General features: G+C 31.6%; 1 protein-coding gene and 1 long non-coding RNA gene across 2 annotated transcripts; one reads left to right on the top strand and one right to left on the bottom strand.

The window, feature by feature from the left end:
• Positions 1-6,070: 6,070 nt before the first annotated feature.
• LOC107060620 (uncharacterized) lies at positions 6,071-7,508 on the bottom strand. Its single transcript, XR_001473439.1, has 3 exons — positions 7,215-7,508; positions 6,820-6,917; positions 6,071-6,664 (listed from the first exon to the last, which is right to left on the bottom strand). It is a non-coding gene; the product is annotated as an uncharacterized lncRNA (long non-coding RNA).
• Positions 7,509-8,687: 1,179 nt separating this feature from the next.
• Positions 8,688-9,805, top strand: LOC102598487 (uncharacterized protein At4g22758-like). The gene is made up of 2 exons (XM_006347161.2): positions 8,688-9,248; positions 9,416-9,805. The coding sequence occupies exons 1-2, from the start codon at positions 8,852-8,854 to the stop codon at positions 9,583-9,585; spliced, it is 567 nt and encodes a 188-aa protein (XP_006347223.1). The 5' UTR covers positions 8,688-8,851; the 3' UTR covers positions 9,586-9,805.
• Positions 9,806-11,303: the final 1,498 nt, after the last annotated feature.

Below are 11,303 nucleotides of genomic sequence, written 5' to 3'. Positions count from 1 at the left end.
CCCCCTCCTATTATATATAAAATAATTACGGTACTAGTTCCTTATTTATATTAGGCTTGAAATGGTAACTTAAAAAAAGTACATAATCTGTTATATTTAAATCAAATTAATAGAGTCAAGTTCTATGCACTATATGTGCACATTCGAGTTTTGTGGATTCTACCTACAAGTTCAATCTCTCTTAAGGTCTTTAGAGGTTAATAGAAGCAAATCTAAACTTACATTTAAATATTCCATATTTGTTTTAAGCATTCATAAAAAAAAATATTAAGATATTAAACAACTAGCTATTTAACTCAAGTCATTATATTTTCAAATATTTCATAAACTCTTAGATATTCCTAAAGAGATCATGACATAAAAGATAATCCTCCTCAAAACGGAAGGAAAAATGAACTGCATATTCCTTTGAAAAAAGCATCTCGAATATCTCTTAAATTATTGGAATAGTTATAATGAGATCAAGAATATATGTCCAGATCCTAATTCTTACAATCGTATATTTCAAGAAAATCCACAAAATTCTCATTTCATGAAAATAAAATATATCCCAACAAGGTCCACATCATTTTACTATCGAAAGATACTTGTTTTACCCCTCGGATCACGAAGATAATCAAAATAATAAATAAAATTGTACCTATATTATTTATTAATAAAAATTTATTTCTTAATATTTTATGTGTAATTATTTTTTCATCATTTTAAAATTTATTTCCTAACACTATCAAATTTACATACAAAACCATTAACCATATTATAATTAGCTAGCATGACATATTCTCTTCTTCGAAAGAGCCGAGCCGCCCAACGCGAAATGACGACCAAAAATTAATCTTTATTTAATATCAATACAAATTCTTTTTAAGATATAAAGTTATCTATTATAACATATTAAATTATTTTTTTAGAAACCATCGATTAATATATATGTTAAGGAAATAAAAATTATGTTGACCTTCTAAATGACAAGTACATAAAACAAAATTAAATAGTGAATTTAATAAACAAAGTAGTTTTAATTATCCAACATAAGTATTCTGAAATGCACTTGCGGAAATAACAAGTTTATGATTAAGAATCTCATGACATCCTTAATGTACGAGGCGGCCATAGGTCTATTTTTTTAATATATTTTTTACGAATTTATTAAAGAAATATTAATTAAAAAATAATTTGATTAAATTACTTTTATTTAAATTTTAATTTTAATTTTAATATTTCACACATTAATTTCTTCTCATGTACACAATTATAAACATGTACTCATACTTACAAAAATTAAACTTATAACACGTGTTTGATAGAATTCAATATTTTTGGATTAAAACTATACATTTGAGTAAATAAACCTATTTAATATCTATATACATAATTATTTGTCTAAAATCTAAACTCAAACTCAAAATTCTAGATCTATTTACATTCAACACTAAAGAATTAATACCCAAAGAAGAAAATTCTTTTTTTTTTGTGGACTCGAACGTGAGATCTCTTGTTAAGGTTGAAGGAGTATTTACCATTCAATCACAATTTTTTTTTTTTTGGTTTCCCACTTGATATTCGATTTTCGGTACCCATATTGGAGCCCTACTAAATCCCGATTCATGCCGAAACTTGAAACTGAGACCTTCGATCAAAGATGAAAGAGTATTTACCACTGCACCAGAACCCCTGTTGGTGATATGTTAACATTCATTTCTTTCTAATTAACCCAAAATGATACTCTCCACATTTATTTTAGTTGGCATTATTTCGTTTTTTAAAAATTAAAATTAAATAAAAATACTGTAAATTACAAATTATAATTTTTATTATATTAAGTTGATTAAAAAAAGACATAGAATATTGATAAAAGTGCATGAATTAAATTTGAAATAAAAATGAATATGAATATAAAATAGAGCAACATATATTACACTCGTAAAAAGGTTAAGATAGAGGAGTAGGAAGAAAAGGCAGAAGAATGGGGTCCGCAGTTTCTTGTTTCTATTAACTCTCACTTCTGTCTCTCTATTTTTCACAATTTCTTTTTAGCGACTTTTCGTTAGAGAGGTCCGAAAAGGTACCTCTAAAACTTTTGAATTCGATCGGTAAAACAAAGCAACAAAAATGGGTACCGATCGAAATTGTTTTGCTTCTTCATCTCCTTTATGTAGCGAAACGGAACGTGTTAATTGTTCAAAAGCGCAGAATTGTCTCTTAAAGATTCTCAAAATTATCTCCACTGTCCCACCACACAACAACAATACTCCACCTTCACAAAATCTCAACGGATTTGCTGTTGACTTGAACATTGGGTTTAATTTGGAGATGGTGGAGGAATCTGGGTCTCCGGTTGACGGCGGTTTTGTTAACAGTCCCGTTGTGGCGGAGTGCGGTAGTGTTGATTTTGGGAAATGCTCTGATATCGATGACGGTGGAGAGGAATCGTGTAAAATTGATACTTGTGTAGAAATTTTGCAGCTTGAGAATAATGGGGTTTTTGAGACGAGTGAATTGAAAGAAGAAATTGGGGAAGTGAAAGAGCAGCAAGGATTTATGGGTTTACTAATTGAAGCAGCAACATTGATATTTGGAGACTTTAAAGACGAAAATCCATTTAAACTTGATGAGAAATTAAAAATGGATGAACACCACTACAACAACGACAACGACGCTACTGCTGCTAAAAAACAGCTTAAACGAAGAGTTAACGAGTATACAGAGGAAGTTATTGAGGATAAATCTTCATATCCATTGGTTCGATCAAAAAGGGGGAGAATTCAAGTTTTACCCAACAAATACAGAGACTCCATTCTCGAGCCATTAACGCCCTTCTCAAGAATCCGATCAACCATTGTACCTACTAATAGACGGCGGTCCAAGTAGTAAGTAAGATCGATCACTCAATTTTCTGGTGAAGTTTGTACTTTTTGTTGTGTTAGTGTAATTTTAAGCTATGTAGTAAGTAAGGGGAACTGGTTGACAATCCTTATAAACACTTGTTTCAGATTAATTTTGCTAGCGCGAGTTTGCTCACATTATCGATCCCAATTATATGGTAGGCATTGACAAGTTAATTTGTTATGAATTCTTACAATACAGAATATGTCGGGACATGTTCACCTAGACACGTGTTAAGAAATAAGAAAAGCTAAAGTAGAGCGATAATTGACAATGAAGATTCATATAACTGAGTCCAATTTGGTTTGGATGGTTTATTTGTTGTTTTGTGTTACGAAGAATGATATGGCGTGGAAATGAGTTAGTTTTTAGGGTTAAGATGTTAAGGAATAACAAAAGTCTTACATTGATGATTAATGAGATAGATGGATTCCTTAAAAGGCTTGAACAATCCTTCTCCTTTTGAACTAACTTTTGGGGTGTGAGTTAGACCTAAGATCTAATTCAACATAAGATTCGTTTCTTTACTATATGGTAGGTGATTTTTGTTGTTATTAAATGTCGAATTGATTTTACAAACCAAGTTCATTGTGTTACAAGTTGGAACATTTGAAAACGCTTATATTTATTGGTCAAAATAGGTTCTAGTTTAATGTTGGACAAGGCAAAAAGGACATTCAAAGTTGAAATTTTTTGTACTCTTGATTGGGGGCATAAAGGGGGAATAAAAGTAGAGTATGTTTGGTGCTTAGTTCTTACTACGGTGAGGGCATTGTGTTGGATTTAAGTAGACTTAAAAAAGTACTAAATTGTGGTAGCATAGTACCACAAAATGATAGAAATTTATGAAAAAGATACACGCTAAATAGTGAAACATTTCATTTTAGTTTGACTTGCAACAAAATTTTAAAAGTTAAATTTCCTTTTATCATATATTTTTGTTAAAATAAAAATGTGTGCAATGTACCACTATGCCCTTTGAATTTTGAAATTTTAATCATTTCAGGTACAATATTGTACTCAAAGAATTATTGAATAGAAAGTAATATTTTCTTAAATAGACAACAAAAAGTAAAATATGTTATAGAGGAATATGATAGAGAGGAGAAAGAAACTTCTTACTTCTCTCGAGGGGTGTTCTATAATAGATGAAAACTTTTTTATTTATCGGGTAAAATTAACTTGGTCTTAAAGTAAATGATCTTAATTAAATTTTAATGAAATAAAATAAATATTCATTATAACACAATAAATATATTTATAACAAAATATAATTGAAATAGCAAGGATAATAAATAGGAAATAATTCTACTAGCAAATCTGCATCGCAATGATCAAGCTTAGGCAACTGTTTACCAAAAATACAAAAATATCAGTCAAATTTTGAAATAGCATGATAAAGGTGATGTAAGCATTGTAGTCCATATCAATTTATTTAGAGTGTAGCTAGGTTTTTTCCACTTCTCTTTTCTCCCCCTTTCGTATCCAATGACTTGAACTTTCAATGTACATTCTTAATTAGGTCTAATGTCATATATTATTGGGATAGAGGTAGAAGTTCAAGTACGAGTTCGACCAAAAATTCAAATATTCAGAAGTTTATTAAATATATATAAATATTAAGTTTTGAATACAATTATTCATACTTAAAATTATCGTTATAAAATTCAAAATCTATAAATTCAAATTCCGACTTCACACCTCCATGTACTAAAAATTTTAAAAAAAGTAAAAAATAAAAAATCTCTGACTATTTTTTGAAGTAGATTAATCCCAAGGAGCAGCCTTTGGACCAAGAAAGATAACGTGTCCATGGAAGACTTTGACGGGAAAATTGATTGATTAGGTCGTCAAAACTACCGTGTTCACTTTTTAAATTTTACCTTTTCCTATTTTGTCATCCTTTCAAAATAAACAAATATAGCCTATAGGCAAAGGTTGAAAATATAAAAATACACTTCTTCTACCCATCATTTATGAATTTTTAATAAACAAAGCAATGTTATGTGAGTTGGTTTGCTTATTGAGTTTGCTAGAGTTTTGTAATCTGCATTATCGCTATTATAAAAAACGTTTTTTCATACTATTTTGAGAAGAAGTAACCCAAGTCATTGACAACAATGAGAAAATTTTAATTTCTTAAGAACTGTTCGAAATATTTTTCTACTTATTGGTTTGAACACAAATACCAACCAGGGGCAGAGCTAGAAGTCCGAGTACGGATTTGACCCAATATTTGTATTCAAAAGTTTATTAAATATATATAAATATTAAGTTATGAACACAATTATTAACACTTGAAATCGTCCTTCAAATTGTTTTGTTAAGTTAATAACAACTAGTTAGTACAAACTATGAATAAAGTATATTCTGTGTGCTTGTACTAATGTAAATTGGAGCCCAATTATTATGTAAATTTAGTTGTACGTTGGTTGTTGCTCGCAGCAGTTAACCATTGCTACTATAAAGGAAGAGTGCTGAGGTAAGTTAAAACTATTGTTTTTATTAAAGTTCTTTTCTTACAAAGTCACGCCCATAAGGTATTTGTTTAAAGCTTTTTTTGGGGACAAAAGATCATATTTTGGTATCTTATAGGCTGACCAGATTGCTGTCAGCTAACATTATGCTTAAAATTTATCACATTCATTGCCAACTTAGGCAAGATAATGTGGGATTACAGTTCATGGCATGCCTTGATTTAGATAAATGGTGTATTAATTACTTCAATTTCTTGCTAGCTTAGCTTGCCTACTTGTTTGCAAATTATATGACAGACTTGTCTGATATTCCGGGCTCAAAAGCTTGCTGAACTGAAAGGCCTGTGCCAGTTTGAAGTTTCACTGACACTTGGGCTACGATTCCTCAAGAATAAGTTTGAATATAAGTCATATAATCTCTTAACGGTTCCTGAGGTTGTATGTCTTTGTCTTGCAATAGTGCAATTCTTTTTACTTGAATAGCTCAGAGGCTAGCTAGTTCCCAATGGATGTCTCCGCTTTTTTCATTCATTCATTCTTCTTTTTTGACATGATATTCATTTGCACCAAATCATATCTAGTGGATACACATTATCAACAATGTCGTCATCAGAATAGGAACAATTAGTTTGGTAACATTTTGCATTTTCAGTTTGTAACAACTCCAATTTCACAATAGAAACATTCAAATATTATAATCACTAAACTCGAAGTTACAACGGAAAATGAAACTAACAAAGAAAACTATTGTAGAAGATAACTAGAAGGGAGATGAGAAGCATAGACTCAAAGAAAGGGGATGAGAGGACTAGACATTTTGCTCAATAATTTGCATAATCCCTAAATCACATATCATCACTACCCTTTTTGATGGAACGTTTCATGCCCACTACTCAACCCGGATCCCAAATTAACCTGGCCCTATCCCAATTAAGAACCTTGTCCTCAAGGTTCAAGTCATGAAATCTATCCATAACTTTCTCAATTATCTGAAGAGTAGCAATTTCCACTTGCTGCAATGTCTCAAGTGTACAGTTCCAACAATACAAGCCAAAGAAAATGATCTGATGCAAAGTGCAACTCTATGCTGTCTTCCAAGAGTAGTAAGGAAATTGGCATTACTCTGTAATAACTTGTCCAACTTTAACACATCTAAAGCGTGGCAGATGTCTCTGCAACATATTCCACTATCAAGATTGAAATTAAGATGTAATCCCATCGGGAACCAATTTTCCAGTTTCCAAAGGTACTGTTGCAATTGGAGGTTGCTGAGATAGTGGAATATTACAAATGTTGCTCACCTAAAATAAAAGGAAATAGTAGAAAGGCACTGAGAATTTGTGTGTTCTGTGACTAGCAATCCAAAACCAGTACAATTTGTTTTACTAAGGAAAGAACTAATTAACCCTTAATTGGTTGCAGTCTATTCTGGAAGTAGGGAAATTGAGTGAAATACCTTGTCCAACAGTTAATTCGTTCTTCTATAACTTTCCTTTTCAGTTCAACACTTGACATGCTCGTACTCCAGTTATTTCTCATGCTTAAAAACAGCACCTGAAATATTCAGAATTGGTGATGTGGTTCTCTGCTATATTTTATTGTCTCAAAAAGCTGAAATAAGCATATCAATTATCTTTGGTCTGAACACATTGTAAGATTGTTCATCTTAAGTGTAAACGTAATAAGAATAATCCATTTAAGAGGAGGCCACTATGGTATTAATACATAGGCTAACATTATTGCAAGGTTGTATTAAAGCCTTTTCATGCTCTTACATTTTCAATTTCTCAGATATATAATACAATGAAACACATGAAATGATTTACAATGTACCTATTTAATCTAGAGTACCTTCACAGTGTACCTCTTCCCATCGTCTACATTCTCTTGTATGGTTCTTCTCAATTTGTCGACTTGCAGGTGGCAGAGTTCAAAACCCTGTATTTTTCACTGTGTTAGACAACCTTTATTATATATGCTCCTGAAACATAACGTCTATTTCACTGTTATGTTTTGTTTAAGCTTCAGATAACCGGAAGAAACATGTATTGATGATTAGGGTAAACAATCACACTCTCAGGGTCAGAATCATGAAACTAAATGAATATTCTTCCTTCGTAGCTATCTGAAAAACTGTTCGTTAAATGCTTGACCTCTAATTTACCCCCACCAACTCACATTTTTCGACACTAATAAATTCAACTGTACCATTTTAAGGGAAAACAGTTTGGTTGTCCCCTGCACTCTTCCTAGAAGGCGGTACTCATTTATTGGTATGTGGTAATATTAATAATAGTTTATTGGGGAAAAAAATTGTATTTATTTATTTAAAAGAGAGACGAGTTGTTTTGAATGATTCTTTATTTCGTTTTATACACGAATATTACCTTTTAATTATAAATAACAGCGTCCTCATTAATTATTTTACCCCATTCCCAATCAAAGGAGATCAACAATGGTACTCCACTAACCACCCATATCGTGTCTTCATTTTTTTTAAAAAAAATTGTTATTAAATGAACTGAAAAGAAAATACTATTTAATTTCACCCATGTTTTTTTCTTCTCGTTTAATTGTTCTGTTTTGAGAAGTACGGAACTTGTCGATGATATGTTAGATGAAGTAATATGTATCCCTTTATGGAGTATAATTGAAGCATGCGACTTTCTTGTTGTTTTTAAGGCCAGAAAATGAGAAAATGGTCGAACTAATTCCATCTTAAATACATCCAAAATCGTGTAAAATAAAAAAGTCTCAAGGTATAGATGAGATAAGTAAGAATATTTTATGAGATTATATAATTTTATCTTCTATATGAAATAAATCGATGCTTAATTTAATACAAATGGTGGGAATTGTCTTTTTTAGAAGATTTTTATTTAGATATTAACTACGTACCAAGATAATCCAATCGTTAAAATCAATAAAAATATCATGGACCAAGGACATGAAGTTTTTGCTCGATACAGTAGCATTTTGTCTCTGATATGATTAGTATTTTAATCACTCAAAGATAATGTGATAAGATAGATGACATTTCTTGATATGAAATAATCTTATTGATGAATTTATTTTTAAATTTTCTAAAGAGCTCATTGGCTTATTAACTGGTCCAAGCGTGTCACCAAATGTGTGGAGTCCCTCTAACGTCTCAGTCACGTCGTCTCTCGACTCTCGAGCCGCAACGTACAAACATTACGGTCGTCGTTAATATTAACTGGTAACCGGTAGTTAATCGGTACGCGTTTCGCTATTTAAAGAATACCTTGACTCTGGCGACCGACCTACTCGGTTATAGGTTGACTCATCCACACCAAAATATATAGGCCTATGCATCCGCCAACATTTTCTTCATTTCTTCTCCACGTTGAACCATGAACACTACATTTTGCCCTTTGTTTCTTCCTTAATTACGATTCTACAACTTTGTTATGGTCACCGCCGCTTCACTTGTCCATCTATAAACAAACCGATATTTCTACACAGTGATGGCATCTCCGAGAAGTCATCGGAGAGTAATCGAGGAGAGGAATCGGAAGGGGAAGTTATCGGAGAAATCCATGTCGTTTCAAGGATATATCCCAGGGAGCACTTCAGAGATATCACGAAGAATTAGGACTGTTCCGGACTTGTTCTCCGGCAAGGGATCTGCCGCCGGTTCTATGCCGGATTTACAGGTTAGGCCGAAGTTGACGAAGTTGCTATTGAATGTGACGATTCAGCGGAGTCCAGGCCCTGTACAGGTGCTAATATCACCGGAATCAACCGTTCATGATCTCATCGCCGCCGCTGTACGGCAATATTCGAAGGAAGGAAGACGTCCGGCACTTTGCTCCACGGATTTCTCCGATTACGATCTTCACTACTCGCAGTTTAGCTTAGCCAGTAAGCACCGTTTGATTACACTTCCTTCAATATTCAGGGTTGAATCTGAGCCGTCCTAATTACTGCAATTTGATTGGACTATAAATTGATTAAATACCATTACTATTGTTATTTGAATAATCGTACTCCACTAATTTCACGGGATATCATTTGATTGGTGGATACAGGCTTGGACAGGGCAGAGAAGTTGCTGGCGTTGGGAACAAGAAACTTCTTTTTGTGCCCAAAAAAGTTAGGCAGTGACTTAACGTCGTCGTCTTCAAGATGTAAAAAAGAAGCTCAAACTGAAATCAGTATAGATTTGCCTTGGCCTAAATTCATGGATTTCATGCTCTGAATAATATTAACAGCTTCACAACTTGGTGGCTTTTTTTTTTTACTCCCATGAGTTCTCTAAGTTGATCAATCTCGCCATAGTTATTTTTAAAAAGGTCGAGATTGTTATGTTGTACATAAATCACTAGTAGTATTTATTTTGGATAGTTATTTTGTAAATATCTCAAGTCGTATGTAATATATATATACTCATTATTAAGAAATATGGTGGATTTAAAGGAGTTTATTTTTATTTAAAGTTTTGAATTTGAGTTATAAGGGGAAATTAAACAAATCTCTTGTGTTTGAGTGATAAGTATTGGACAAGCATCAATAAGCGATAAAGAACGCATTTTTTTAAGATCATATGATGCAAATTGAATTTAATCAGACTAATGGATGTTCCAAAAGTCGTATACTAGGATCCAGTTGTTTTTTTCCCCAGATTATTTGCATACATATATATAGTGGTTGGCTCATCGAATTCAACTAATGGATTTGTTTTGGATACCTTGAAAAGACAGAATATAGAAATGGTCATCTTTCAATATGTATCCAATGGATTACTTCTCCATTTCATTTTTACTTAATCCCTCTATCGAAATACATGTTTCGTTTTACTCTTTCAAATATAGCAAATTAGAGAGTTTACTACTTCCTCCGTTACTATTTGTATGTCGTCCTTACTAAAAATAAATTATCCTTAATATTTGTCATTTCACAAAATCAATGCATAAATGATATTATTCTTTCTATTTTTTTAACCCTTGATAGTTAATAGTATGAATTTGACCAACATAAGAAATCTAAATGATTAATTCATGTTCATTGGTCAATTTAATTAGTCAAAATAAATTAATTTATGTTCATTTATTGAAACTTGACTTCAAGAGAATACGGAATCAGAATACAATGGTAATTGGAAAGCTTACATAATTTTTAAGGGATATGAAATCTAAAATGGTGACATATAAATAGGAATGAGTATTCTTTTCTCATATTATCCTTAAGATTAAATAACTGCATAAAGTAATAGTAATCAAATTTAGAGTTTCAAAACATCATTAATAATGTTAGTTTAATAAACTACACCTTTGATTAAAGTTTTTTTCTCGAAACGTATCAAGTCAACAAGGGTCAAGTAATTGAAACGGATACAAGTATAAAACAAACCAAACAAGAAAATAATAAGAATCGAAATTTTATACTACTCTATGATTAGACGAAGAAACTGACTTATCTCAACACAAAAATTTGATATTGCAACTTGCAATTGGAAACGTTCCTAACAAGTCGTTCTCCACTCTTCATTATATCATTATATACTTGTCTAATTTAAATCATTATATACCACTCTTCAAGGGAAGTATAAACACCTTTATTTCTTGAAACAGCAACCAGATTTATATATTTTTTTTAAAAATGGATCACTTAAGTTTCCTTATACATAAAGTTGCACATTTTACCATGAACTATTTTTTTTTTTCTTTTTTACTTTTACCCCTTAGCAATCGAACTTATGACTAGTAAGGTAGTAGGGTAAACATTTTTTAGGGATTTAAGTCATGCATAAACATAACTTATGAAATATTATAATACTAAAATATAAACTTATACGATACGAAAAAGTCAAATACCAGCAATACAAAATAGGGACAAAAGTGGTAATGACCCTTCCTTATACCCAATCAAAACAAAAGCCCAATTTCCACTTTTAGGACTTTTTAGTCTATCTGTATG

Source organism: Solanum tuberosum, unplaced genomic scaffold (genome assembly GCF_000226075.1).
Source record: "Solanum tuberosum cultivar DM 1-3 516 R44 unplaced genomic scaffold, SolTub_3.0 scf00091, whole genome shotgun sequence".
NCBI classification, from domain to species: domain Eukaryota; kingdom Viridiplantae; phylum Streptophyta; class Magnoliopsida; order Solanales; family Solanaceae; genus Solanum; species Solanum tuberosum.
This window is presented reverse-complemented; position numbering and strand designations above follow the sequence as displayed.

Excerpts from the sequence above, each read along its gene's own strand:
- LOC102598487 (XM_006347161.2), top strand. The coding sequence starts at position 8,852 with ATGGCATCTCCGAGAAGTCATCGGAGAGTAATCGAGGAGAGGAATCGG. Across the intron at positions 9,249-9,415 it reads CTCGCAGTTTAGCTTAGCCA|GCTTGGACAGGGCAGAGAAG; the intron begins GTAAGCACCGTT and ends TGGTGGATACAG.